At 47.3% G+C, this 13,738-nt stretch overlaps 1 protein-coding gene across 1 annotated transcript in view; it reads left to right on the top strand.

The window, feature by feature from the left end:
- The window catches only part of Wwc1 (WW and C2 domain containing 1), a 147,045-nt gene extending 136,356 nt beyond the window's left edge, over window positions 1-10,689 (top strand). Inside the window, exons 19-23 of the mRNA XM_051168253.1 lie at window positions 307-471; window positions 5,556-5,648; window positions 7,603-7,836; window positions 8,476-8,597; window positions 9,885-10,689. Coding sequence (XP_051024210.1) covers window positions 307-471; window positions 5,556-5,648; window positions 7,603-7,836; window positions 8,476-8,597; window positions 9,885-9,951 — 681 coding nt within the window. The 3' untranslated portion in view covers window positions 9,952-10,689. The remainder of the gene's footprint in view (window positions 1-306; window positions 472-5,555; window positions 5,649-7,602; window positions 7,837-8,475; window positions 8,598-9,884) is intronic.
- Window positions 10,690-13,738: the final 3,049 nt, after the last annotated feature.

Raw genomic sequence — 13,738 nt, 5'->3', positions numbered from 1 at the left:
TGGCTAGGACCATAGAGGTCTTGGATGTAGCTGGTGCTTAGGTACAGAGGATGGATAGTTGGCACACTTGAACATGAGTACTGCCATGCCTCCTCCAGCTCCCAGGAGTACATGGGGTAGAAGAGTGGGCGTGGGCACTCTGGCCTCGGTAGGTCCAGCTGATTAGGCCAGCATAGTGAGAGCCCAAGAAGCACATCTCTGCATGTGGCCAAAAGTGAAATAACACAAGTGGGAATTGCCAGGTAGACCAAGAGAGGGCCCTGAGACTCAGGGGAACACTGGTATAAAACCTGACTTCTTCCACAGGTGGACAGAGAGACCAATACAGACAGTGTGGCCCCATCTCCCACGGTGGTGCGCCCCAAGGACCGGCGAGTGGGGGCCCCTTCACCAGGGCCGTTTCTTCGAGGGAATACCATCATCCGCTCCAAGACCTTCTCGCCTGGACCCCAGAGCCAGTACGTGTGCCGGGTAAGCAAGCAATGGTGCCTTCTCCGTCACTCAGAGCAGCCAGGGGTCTACTCCATCTCTGGATATAAGTGGGGGGTCATTCTCAGTGTGTCTGAGTATCTTCTGGTTAACTCCATGGACTTCCGTTTCCGTCCTGTGGAGTACACAGGCCCATTTCACAGGGCACCTTTACTCCTTGACTGATTATGAGAAAATTAGCTGGCCCGTGGGACTGAGTGGACGGCCCAGAGAGTAAGAGCACTTGCTGTGCAAGCGTGAGGACCTGAGTTAGAATATCCCAGCACCCATGTGAAAGCCACACATGGCCATATGTGTCCATAACCTCAGCACTGGGCCACAGAAACAGGTGGATTCACAGGACCTCAGGACCTGCCAACCTAGCCAAGTTAATAGGCTTTGGGTTCAGTGAAAAGAAAACAGGGAGTGTAGAGGAGGACGCCCCATTTAATCCTCTAACCTTTATATGTATGTGCACACACAGAAAACACACTCTATAAAGAAAAGAGTCTAGCCGGGCGTGGTGGCACATGCCTTTAATCCCAGCATTTGGGAGGCAGAGGCAGGTGGATAGCTGTGAGTTCGAGGCCAGCCTGGTCTACATAGTTAGTCCAGGACAGACAAGGCTACACAGAGAAACCTTGTCTCAAAAACCAGAAAAAAGAAAAAAGAAAAGAAAAGGAAAGAGTCTATGCCGTGAAACAATAAAGCTTCCGGCAAGAGGAAGAGGTTGCCTGGCATCTTATTTTTTTAATCATTACATCTTCTCTTCCGGGTTAAGTCTCAAGCTAATCACTCAAGCCCACCAGTATCTGTGGGAGCCATGCAGGCCCAGCACATATGAGCTGCAAACATGTAGGAAATGTGGGATTTCCTCAAGTCACAGAACGCTGATGTTGGGAGACATCAGTGGAGCACACTGTTTTCTACTGTAGGATGCTATAGCTAAGTCAGATCACAACTGTAGAGAGAAAACCCCAACCATGCCTCGAACAGGGGGCAGGGGTGGGGTGGGGCCTCTGAAAGACTTAGAAAAGCCTTTAGGGTAACAGCTGAGACCTCAGCTTTTACGGACCAACTACCTCGAGAGCATGCTGTGAAAATCAAATACAAATAAATGGAAGCCACTCATCTGAATTCACACAAGGGAAATCAGCAGTTGGGCTACACCAGGGGAAATTAATGCTCGACTCGTTGTTTTTCATCAGGATTAGAATGTAGCTGTGATTTTTGCTAAGATGGGGAAAACAGAAGCATATCACTGAAGTGGTGCTCCTTTGCACACCTGCCCCCCCCCCCCTCAGTCATGTAGTAGCCAGCTCTCCTTCTTGGCTGAATGTGTCTGTGTGAGTCTAACTATGCCAGGGAGTGCAGGTGTCTGCAGAAGCCAAAGGAGGCTGTTGGGTCTCCTGGATCTAAGAGTTAGAGATGTGAGCTGTGGGCTCTGGCTGTGAGCTGCCTGACATGGGTGCTGAGGACCGAACTCAGGTCCTTTCCAAGAACATTGAGTGCTCTTAACCACTGAGCCATCTGTCCAGCCACAGATTCACTGCCATGGTCCAGTAATCTTCATTTTAGTTGCTAATAGCCCAAAGAACAAGAGCAGTGAGGGAGGCCTGCTGTTGACATGCAGCCCAGGAGCTGTAAAGTCCCTCTTTGGTGAAAAGGCAAACGCTCAGACTTGAGGAAAGAAAAACTGTCATATGCTGAAGTGGCTGAGACTTATAGGAAGTAATTGCCAATCTCCAGTTGTGTTTATTTTATGAATCAAAGCTTTGTTGTTATGCATGTATAGAAGAAACGTGCTATCTGTGGCTTCAGGCATCTGATGGCATCTAGGACTGTGTCTTGCATGGGCACTGCTATACTGATGCACTGTCAGGACAGTGGCCACACAAACTCTGATTGCTGTTGCTGGGTTGCCCTCTTGCCATTGGTAGCTTCTCCCTGAGATGTGGGCGGATGTGGTGCATTCATGCAGCACAAGTGACTAGCCTGCCTAAATGTCAAAGGCAACGTAATAGAAAACTGATTGGGTTGAGATTCAAAGCCTAGGACAACTGCATATGCAATCGAGAGCCTAGCTGTAAAGGGAGGCTGTGAAAACAAGACCCGGGGCCCATCAGCTTCCCTACCGAGAGACCAGCCTTGTTTCTGACCGAGAATCACAAAGTGGGATTTTATTTTTATTTTTTGATGTGTGAGTAAGTGGACATCAGTGTGTATACTATGTGGCTGGGATGTAATGTGCTTATAAATGAGTGTGTATATATGTATATGGTTGGGATAAGTGTGTGTGTGTGTGTGTGTGTGTGTGTGTGTGTGTGTAGCATATTTGCATGCTTCCGTGCATGTATGCAAAAGCCAGTGTCTTTTTCCATCACTCTTGCCCTATTCCCTCCAGACAAGGTCTCCCACTGAGCCTAGATGTAGGCAGGCAGTGATCCTCTTGTCTCCACCCTTGAGAGCCCTGGGCTAACATGCACACATGTGGCCACTCCTGGCTTTTTACATGAGCGTTAGGCGGCAAACTCTGCTACCCACTGCACCATCCCCACAGACCAAAATTGTTTCCTTATTATTAGTCTTAGGAACTACGCTACCACGCCCATTGTATTTGTACCTATCTCATAGATGAAAAAACTGGGGCTCCGTGCCTCAGGCCACAGAGCTAACTCTGGAGCTTGCCACTTCCTGCCATCCAGCCTCATGCCCTAAAAGGCTTTCCTGTGGCCTGATCACTGCTTAATTGCCCTGTCTTGGGGTCCCCACTGGATTTCTAAGTCAGAGACAGGACAGTGAATTCTGTTTCTTGCAGCATCCCACGGCACCTGTGTATTACTAGCAGCACTCGCTGTGTATTTGCAGTTGTCTGACTTTGACCAAGTGGACACAGTCTTCTGATGTTCTTTCCTATGACCTTATTTTTATTTATTAATTATGATTATTTTACGGCAAGGCCTTGTGTATGGTAGGCACTGAGCTACCATAGTTCTGTCCAACCACTCTAGCCCTGAGCTATATCCACAGTCTCTTTTACCTTTTATTTTGAGTCACTTTTCATTCTATAGCCCACGCTAGCCTTGAGTTCATCTCTGGGCAACCTTGGCTTTGTAATCCTTGTGCCTCGGCCTTCCGACCAGCTGGAGTTACTGCCCTGCCACCACCAATGCTCCCTGTGACATGAAATCACTATGCTTCTCTGCCTCATTTTTTTTTTTTCTTCCTACTTTGTTAAATAGAAGCAGTAATAAGTTGATGGTTTTCTGTCATGTGTGAGATTAAACCCGTTAGGATGTCTGGCTATAAGGGGAAGTGACGTTCAAAACTAGCACGATAGTACAGTTGTGTGACTGCAGCATTTAGGAGGTAGGATCAGGAGATTTCAGGCCAGCTTCCAAGGCCAACCTGGGCTACGTGAGACCTTGTCTCCAAAAACAAAAGCAAACAAAAAGTGAAGTGCAAGAATGAATGGAGCCACAGCCGGTGCGGTGGCGCACGCCTTTAATCCCAGCACTCGGGAGGCAGAGGCAGATGGAGCTCTGTGAGTTCGAGGCCAGCCTGGTCTACAAAGCAAGTCCAGGACAGCCAAGACTACACAGAAAAACCCTGTCTTGAAAACAAGAACAAACAAACAAAAACAAAACAAAACAAAATTAATGTAGTCTTTCCTACTGTCTAATAACGTCATCATCAACATATAAACATCTAGGTCTTAAGGCTCAGTTGTCCTGATAACTTTTTTCTAGGCATTTATTTTCAAAATGCCACCTTTAATTGAAACAATTAAGTGTGAGGCTGTCTTCAGGTCCCTCATGCAATCAGTAGACTCCTCTACCTTAATTTCACAGTGCCGTGCACTGCTCGGGTCTGTGGTAGCCCACTGGGCCTTGGAGTCTCCATTTGGTGATCCCTGCTTGTGTGGACTATGAAACCATCATTGTCTCTAGAATGTTTTTTCTGAATGAAACTATAACTAAGGCACAGAGCACGGAGTCAGGGGCTCCATCCATGCAGTCAACATTTGCGTGACTCACCATGTTTCTGGTCTGGTTCAGACTCTGTCTGGCACAGGACCGTTAGTGTCATTATCTTTAATAGTGATGAATAGCCAATAAATAAATAAATAACACTAGTAGCTTCTCAGTAGAGACCCACAGCAGTGGGCTGACAGCTGCCAGGTGGGTGCAGGAACATCAGCCCATGTTAACACTGTTGAGAATAAGACTCATCCAAGAACTCACCCTATCCTCCTTGCCTGATGGAGAAAGACTGCGTAGATGAGAATGGGAACCTCTGGGGAAGCATTAAAAATGGGCAGTGGAGGGATTTGAGTGGGGCAAATGGCTGAGCTCAACTTTGCAGCGTCTGTACATTCCTTCTCAATAAGGATGTAGCTCCGTGGCTCTGTGGCGCGCTTCCTGCTCTGCATCTCCTTGCTTGCAGTACTGAAGATCTGGCATATGCATGGCCCATGCTATGCCACTAAGCTGTATCTCTGGCCCCAATATATGTCTCCAAAGTGGTTCTATTCGAGTCACTAAAGGTGGGCTCTCTAGGTGACAGGGACAAGTGGATGTAAGTAGCCCTTCTTCACATGGTGGGACAAAAGGACTGTGTCATAGTACAGTGGTGCTGCCATCGTCACACTCTGCTGAGCAGCTCTTCAATGGCTTTGGGTGGGTTCTATGACTCATGAGCTTCTATGTCCTGTATGTAACATGGTGACAGTCCTCACACAGTGTTGTGAGGATGCAGCACACCCCCAAGTCTAGTGCATGTTTAGTGAATGGTCACTTTAAAAGGACAGGAAGTTCAGAGCAAAGCCTGGAACAGGAAACTCAATGTCTGTATCAAATTTGGGGAGGTGATCTTCCTGTTCCAGAACACACATGTTTGTTTGTTTGAGAAAGGGTTTTTCTGTGGCCTTGGCTGTCTTAGAACTCACTCTTTAAACCAGGCTAGTCTCGATCTCACAGCGATCCCGCTGGCTGAAGGCTGTCTTTTGTTGTGGTGGTGGTTGTTGTTGTGGTTGTTCCAGAACATGTTTTTATTATGCCTGATGTCCTTTGGTTTCTCTCTTGCAGCTGAATCGAAGTGACAGTGATAGTTCCACTCTGTCCAAGAAGCCACCTTTTGTTCGAAACTCCCTGGAACGGCGCAGCGTCAGGATGAAGCGGGTAAGAGTGACTTTGAAGGTCTTTGTGTGCCTGCTGCTCTCCATTCTGGAAGGCCTATGGATAGCCAGGGGCTGGCAAGGCAGGGAAGAATGGGGCGGGGGAGGGGTGAGTGATACAGGGTGGGCAGGATGGCTGTGCAGTACGGTGCTCGCTGCACAACCCTGGTGACCTGAGATCCATCCTGGGGACCCATGTAAGGAGAGAGCCAACTCCACAAAGTTGTCCTCCTAGCTCTACATGTGCACCCTGTGTGCACATACAGGCACTGTTATCCAACGTACACACGTGTAATGACAGAGAGACAGTTACACAGGGGTTCACTTTGGAAGGATGTACTAGGACACTTCTGCATTGAACTGTTTTCTGTTCCTAAAGTTATGCTTGTCACAGGCTGGGGAAATCCCTCAGTGGGTAAGAGCGCTTGTTTTACAAGCACAAGGACTCAAGTTTGAACCCCACATAAAAAGCCGGGTATGGCTGTGTTTGCCTGTAGCCCCAGCTTTGGGCGTGGGAGCAAGAGACAGGGGGCTCCTGAGAGGCCTAACTAAAATGGCAAGTCCCGGTTCAGTGAGAGACCCTGTCTCAAGGCACCAAGATGGAGGAGCAATGGGGGAAGATGGTCAACATGATGCTCTGGCATCTTACTAAACAACTGTGGCTAGTTGAGCATACGGGCCTTTTTTTTTTTTTTTTAAATAAACAAATATTTATTTATTTATTTATTATATATACAGTGTTCTGCCTGCATGTACACCTACACGCCAGAAGAGGGCACTAGATCTCGTTATAGATGGCTGAGAGCCACCATGTGGTTGCTGGGAATTGAACTCAAGACCTTTGGAAGAGAAGCCAGTGCTCTTAACCACTGAGCCATCTCTCCAGCCCCCATACGGGCCTTTTTAAGACCCAGCCATAAGTCTAGAGATCACTGAGAGGATGTCTGCCTAGTACGTGTGAAGGCCAGCACTATAAAACAAAACAAATGAAAACAACAATATAACCTAGAAAGTCAGCTGGCTGTGAGACTGCCTTCAGGCATGGATTGGTCCAACAACTGCAGTAATGCCAGCAGGCCTCTTACTCTCATGACAATGCTCCTGCCAGACAGCCAAATTATTCTTTGTTTTTGTTTTCTTTTGTTTTTGAGACAGAGTTTCCCTGTGTAGCCTTGGCTGTCCTAGAACTTTCTCTGTAAACCAGGCTGGCCTCGAACTCACAGAGATGCACCTGCCTCTGCCTCCCAAGGGCTGGAATTAAAGTCATGCGCCATCACACCGGGCTGATAACTTGTATTCTTCTCTATTTTAAATATTTATTTATTTATTTATTTATTTATTTATTTATTTATTTATTTATTATGTATACAGTGCTCTGGCTGCATATACACCCCCCAGGCCAGAAGAGGGCATCAGATCACATTATAGATGGTTGTGAGCCGCCATGTGGTTGCTGGGAATTGAACTCTGGTCCTCTTGCTCTTAGCCTCTGAGCCATCTCTCCAGTCCCAATAGCTGAATTCTTAAGCAGGGTCTGGTTACTGCAGGCACACAATCAAAGAGATACATAGCACAGTATGCACTGAGACAGAACCTGAGGGCAGGGTTGCATCGGATGCCATTCACAGCAGACAAAAGCTGGAAGCACTGTGCTGGAATCTCAGCTTTCTACTTGTGTTCCGCCCACTCTAACCCAGTGCCTCACCTGTGCAGATACTAACAGCTGGGCCCTCCCTCGGAGGGCTGTTGCGAAACAGGGGAACTGGATCAGCTAGGTATCAGGGAACCTTGTACATGGGACACACGCTGTGTGACTGGCTGTAAGTGTGTTCCGTAAAGGGAGGAGGCAGGTCTTGCGATTCTGGGGGCACGGCTGTGTGGGCTGAACCCCACCCCCACCCCACCCACACCCACACCCCACCCCCCCTTGACATGGGTATCGTCTCTGCCCCCTCCAGCCTTCCTCTGTCAAGTCCCTGCGCTCCGAGCGCCTGATCCGCACCTCGCTGGACCTGGAACTAGACCTGCAGGCCACGAGGACCTGGCACAGCCAGCTAACTCAGGAGATCTCAGTGCTGAGGGAGCTGAAGGAGCATCTGGAGCAAGCCAAGAACCACGGGGAGAAGGAGCTGCCTCAGTGGCTGCGGGAAGACGAGCGCTTCCGCCTGCTGCTTAGGATGCTGGAGAAGAGGGTAAGTGCCCCTGGCTGGCTGCCTTTAAGCAGCCCTGTGATCCCATGGCTGGCTGGTCCGTGAGGTGTGTTCAAGGACCCAGGGTGTTTTCGTTGATGTTTCTGTGTGAGTGCTCCTGATTCACACTCACTCACCGTTAACCCTTCGTCAGCTCTAACAAGCACCTTATCCAGGCGGTGCACTTAACAGAAGCAGAAAGAGAGCTGCCTAGACCATATAGCGAGTTCTAGCCTAGACTAAGGTAGAATGAAACCCTGTCTCAAAACGCAAACAAGCAAAAAACAACTAAGAAAAAAAAAAGAGGGGGTAGATACAGCAAAAGAAAAACAACAAAAAAAAGATGAGTCGTTTCTTGGTCTGTAAAACTAAAGCAACTGTAAACTCTCCCCTCCCAAGCATTTGATGAGCAAGTGAGAAAGTACACTTCATTAGGCATCTCTCATCTCATTTCCTACAGGCACACATAGGTCTTCTATTCCCTGACTCCGTACTCAGTCCTCGTAGGTACATGGTGTGAGCACAGCCCGTTTTCCTTCTACACAAAGCAGACCCCGTGGTACAGACTCTATGTTGCCGACAGCAAGCCCTACGGGCTGGAGGGCTCCCTCCCATGTCAAACCCATGTGCTTTGCCTCACAGGTGGACCGTGCAGAGCACAAGAGTGAGCTACACACAGACAAGATGATGAGGGCAGCTGCCAAGGATGTGCACAGGCTTCGAGGCCAGAGCTGTAAGGAACCCCCAGAAGTGCAGTCTTTCAGGTGAGTCGGTGATCCCGGACTGCCTTCCAATACCCAGCCAGCCCACCTAGCCCTCATCACCTTGGCTGGCCTCACTGTGCCCAGGCCCAGCTCCTGAGCACTGTCTCTGTAGCTAGCAGAGCTGTAGCCTACGTGGGAACGGACGTTCATCCTCCGCCAGGCTCCCATAATGCTGTGAGCACCAATGATGCTCTGTTGCCAGTCTCCACACAACTCATGCCAACTTGTGCAATCCTCTTGTTTAATGAACGAACCACCTGCTTCATCCTTTGCTCTTAGCCTTTCCAGCACTAGTCATGGCAGGGGCGTGGCTGGTGGTAGAAGGGGGAATGGGGAGTGGGGTGCTATGGATACTCACCTAGTTTCCTGGCTCTGATTGTTTGCCTGCCTGAAAGGATCACAGCTGTGTGCTGGCCTTGCTGAACCTACACATGTCAGAGGAGGGTCAGAAATGCCATTTGGCCTGGGCCTCCCAACACAGAGGGATTTAGTTCATCCACCATGCACTATATTGTGAGTTCAAGGCCAACTTGGGTTTCATGAGACCCTGTCTCGAACACATGAAAAGCCAAAATATCCAGGCATGGTGGCACATGCCTTTACTCCCAGCACTTGGGAGGCAGAGGCAGGTGGATTGCTATGAGTTCGAGGCCACCCTGGTCTACAGAGAAGTCTAGGACAGTCAAGGCTACACAGAGAAACCCTGTCTCGAGAAAAACAAAAGAAAAGCCAAAATAAACCAATGTTTTCACACACACACACACACACACACACACACACAGAGAGAGAGAGAGAGAGAGAGAGAGAGAGAGAGAGAGAAATATATGTGATATATGTGGATGTATACGTATGTGTTTCCTGCATTGAACAAAAGGTAGTTGATCATGCTAATGGGTCCCTAACCAGGCATGATTTTGTCTCCTTTGTTGTTGTAGAGGATATTTGACAATGCAGATACTTTTTTTTTTTTTTAAAGATAGGTCTATATGGCTAAAACCTAAATGTCATGGACTCAAGATACGTTCATCTATCCATGTCTAAAGTTGCTGGGACTAGGGGCATGTATGCTCAGTGTCCACAGGGTTCAGATTTCCCAGCCAGAGTTCAGGCACGCTAACAGCATTTAACAGTGGCCAGGGCTATCACTAAATATCCTACAGTACATAACAAAGGGATTGGGGTGTCACTCAGTGGCAGACTACGCAGTTGGCATGCCTGATGCCCTGTGTTTCAGACCCAGAACAGACTCATCCTAAGGGAAGTTGAAACATCTGTTTTCCATTACAGGGAGAAGATGGCATTTTTCACCCGGCCTCGGATGAACATCCCAGCTCTCTCTGCAGATGACGTCTAAGCACCAGAAAAGTATTTCCTTTGTTGCACGGACCATGCTGTGAAGGTTGACTGTGCCTAAAGTTATTTATAAGGCATTATATGAAGGTACCAAGTCACAAGTCCCCGAGCGCTCTTGTTGGTTTGAAGGCAGATTTTTTTTAGTTCAGGTTTTCTTGTTATTATTTAAACAACAATGACAAAACACCATAACAACAACAAAACCAAACAAACAAACAAAAAAAAACCAGCATTAAAATGACAAGATTGTATAGTTTGTATATTTAGGAATGTATTTTTGGGAAAGAAAGTTTAAATGAACTAAAGCAGTGTTAAGTGGCTGCTCTTCTTAAAATTGCCTAGAGTTTTCTTTTTGTACAGCAACAACTTTTAGAGATTTCCCTGCAATAAAAAGTCGTGTTTGTGGGACGATACTCCTCAAAGGAAGTTCCACAGGTGGCACCGCACAGCCAGCCTGCCCTGGTTGACATATTTTGTACAATATTACAAAGAGGAAGATGTACAGAAACCGTGGGCAATTCCAAGATTGTCCACGGATCTTTGTGAGCTGTGATGTGTCTTTAATTGTGGCCGCCTGACCTAAAGCAGGCAATGTGAAGCTGGCAGAGCAAAGCCAGCCCAGGCTGGTGACAGGTCACACCCATCTCAGATGCCCAGTGAAGCCACTGTCAGAGTAGGAGAGGGCTGCGGAGAACTGCATTTGGATCTATCTCTATCAATAAAGTGGCCTTTTAAGAAACAGTTTCTTGTTGTTTGTTTCCCTTGACTTCTTCACTTTTATTTCTCTGGCTTCACTCCCCTCTCAATCCTGGAAGGCTGTCTGTTTTCTTTTTTCTTTTATTTTACTCTTTACACTCATGTGTCTGTTAGAGCCATGTGACTACTCAGCTCTTTGAGAGCCTAAGGACTGGTGGCATATGTACATGATCCTGGAACCCAAGAGGTAGATGCAGGAGTTTGAGATCATCTCAGCAACATGAAAGCCTGTCTTTAAAAAAAAAAAAAAAACTGAGACAGAACCAAAAGAAGAAGAAGAAGAAGAAGAAGAAGAAGAAGAAGAAGAAGAAGAAGAAGGAGAAGAAGAAGGAGAAGAAGAAGGAGAAGAAGAAGGAGAAGAAGAAGAAGAGCGACCAGGCATGGTGGCTCATGCCTTTAATCCCAGCACTCAGGAAGCAGAGGCAGGTGGATTGCTGTGAGTTCAAGGCCAGCTTGGTCTACAAAGTGAGTTCAGGACAGCCAAGGCTACACAGAGAAATACTGTCTCAAAAAACAAAACAAACAAACAAAAAAAAAAAACTGAGACAGGAGCCATGTGTGGTGACACCCCTTTGTAATCCCAGCACTCAGGAGACAGAGGCAGGAGGATCTCTGTGAGTTCAAGGCCAACCTAGTCTACAAAGTGAGTTCAGGACAGCCAAGGCTACACAGAGAAACACTGTCTCCAAAAAACAAAAACTGAGACAGGAGAGGTGGTTCAGTTGTTAAAAGCACTTACTTGGCTGCTCTTTCAGGTGACCGGTGTTTGATTCCCAGCACCTACCTGATGGCTCACAGCTATATCTAGCTCCAGTTTTAGGGACTGAACACCCTCTTCTGGTCTCTCTCATACCAAGTATGCACGTGGGTGCACATATGTACATGCACACACACCACCTGTACACATAAGATAAGTAAGCGATTAATGGGACCAGGGAGCTAGCTCAGCAGTTGAGAATGCTTGCTTGTTGAAGGGGGGGGGGGAATAATATGTATTTTGATGCCAATTCCTGCTTGATGACTGACCCACCTTTTGCTTAATAAAAAGCCATTCCACCTGAGCAGGGTAGGAGTTAGGTAGGGCTTAGAGCGGAAGGAATTCTGGGAAGAAGAAAGACCTAAAGTGAAGAGAGGAAGGCCGCCATGGCTTAGCTGGAGAAGAAGCACATGGCTGGCAGCGTGGATGGAGAATCCATCCCACATGAAGAACATTAGCAAGTATTTGGGAGTGTGCATGGGAGGTAGCTTGATAGAAGTTATTGGAAGCAGATGGCATGGGATTGAGACAGGGATCCCATGCCTGCCTCACTATGGGAAGTAGTTTAGAGGGTTAATGTCTGCCCTGCCCCAGGTTAACTAAGGCTATTTTAAAATATAACAAGTGTCTGTGTCTTGATTGCTAGCCGGGCCTACAGGTAATACAGGTAATTTTTTAAAACAATACTTGCTTGTCCTCCAGAGGACTGAGGACTGCTGAACAGCACCATGTCTGTCAGCTCACAGCCACTTGCAACTCTGCTTGCATTCATGTGCATGCGCTCGCCCTCAGCCTGAGACACCCAAGTACATATAAGTAAAAGTGATGAGTTTAAACCTAATTTTCTTATTTAAAATGTTAGTACCTAACTCTAGCAAGTCCAAAGGCTACAGAGTAAGCCGTAGAACCATACCTTGGCCCTCACCATAGACCTAGACACTATTTAAAAGTTTATTTTTAGCCAGGCATGGTGGCTCACACCTTTAATCCCAGCACTCAGGAGACAGAAGCAGACGGATTGATGTGAGTTCGAGGCCAGCCTGGTCTGCAAAGTAAGTCCAAGACAGACAAGGCTACACAGAGAAACTCTGTCTTGAAAAACCAAAAAGACAAAAGTTTATTTTTAGAGGGTCTATCTTCACAATATTCTGCTATTGTGGTCATCCCTACTTTATGATTTGAGGTTTTGTTATTTTGAGAGAGGGTTTCACTGTATAGTTCAAGATGACCTCAAACTCAAAGCAATGGTCTCCCCTCAGCTCCTCTGGGACTTCAGTGTGCATCTTGAATATGGATGGATGATGGATGGATAGAGATATTTTTATTTTATATACATGGGTGCTTCATTGTATGGATGTCTGTGTACCATGTGGGTACAGTGCCCATAGAGACCAGAAGAGGGTGTCAGATCCCCTTGGAACTGGAGTTACCAACAGTTATTAGCCACCTTGTGGATACTGGGAATTGATTTGGTTTTGTTTCTGGTTTTTGGTTTTTCGAGACAGGGTCTCTCTGTGTAGTCTTGACTATCCTGGACTTGCTTTATAGACCAGGCTGGCTTCAAACTTACAGTGATCCGCCTGCCTCTGCCTCCCAAGTGCTGGGATTCAAGGCATGCGCCACCACCGCCCGGCTTGTGGATACTGAAAATTGAACCCAGGTCCTCTGGAAATGACTTCAGTGTCTAAACCACTGAGCCATCTCTCCAGCACCTCGGTGTGCTTTTTATTTTATTTGGTTATATATTGATACCAGGTTAGTCTCAAACTCACTCTGTAGTCTAGGATGGCCTTGTTTGTTAGTTTGTTTGTTTAAGATTTATTTCTATGTATGTCCAAAGGTGCCCATGAAGGCCAGCAGAGTTTTTGTACCCCCTGGAGTTAGAGTTACACGGGCCATCTGACATGAGTGCCAGGAGTCTGGAAGAATAGCAAGTGCTGTTAACCACAAAGCCATCTCTCTAGGTCTTGTTTTGTTTATTTTAAAAAGTAGGCGGGGGAGGGGTCTCTCAACCAGGCATACTGACAGGGTTCAAGACAGGGTTTTTGTGTGTAGCTTTGGCTGTCCTGGACCCACTTTGTAGACTAGACTGGCCTGTGCCTTCCTGATTACTGAGATTACAGGCATGTGCCACCATGCTCAGCTTCTGGCACATGCCTTTAATCCCAGCATTCAGGAGGCAAAGGCAGACACATCTCTGTGAGTTTAGGGCCAAGCTAGAGACAGAGTTTTGGTTTGGGGGGATGTGGCTCAATAGCAGAATGTTTATTTAGCA

The sequence above is a fragment of the Acomys russatus genome, chromosome 25 (genome assembly GCF_903995435.1).
Source record: "Acomys russatus chromosome 25, mAcoRus1.1, whole genome shotgun sequence".
In the NCBI taxonomy this organism is placed as follows: domain Eukaryota; kingdom Metazoa; phylum Chordata; class Mammalia; order Rodentia; family Muridae; genus Acomys; species Acomys russatus.
The sequence above is the reverse complement of the archived record's forward strand: the minus strand, read 5'-3'. Positions and strand labels throughout refer to the sequence as shown.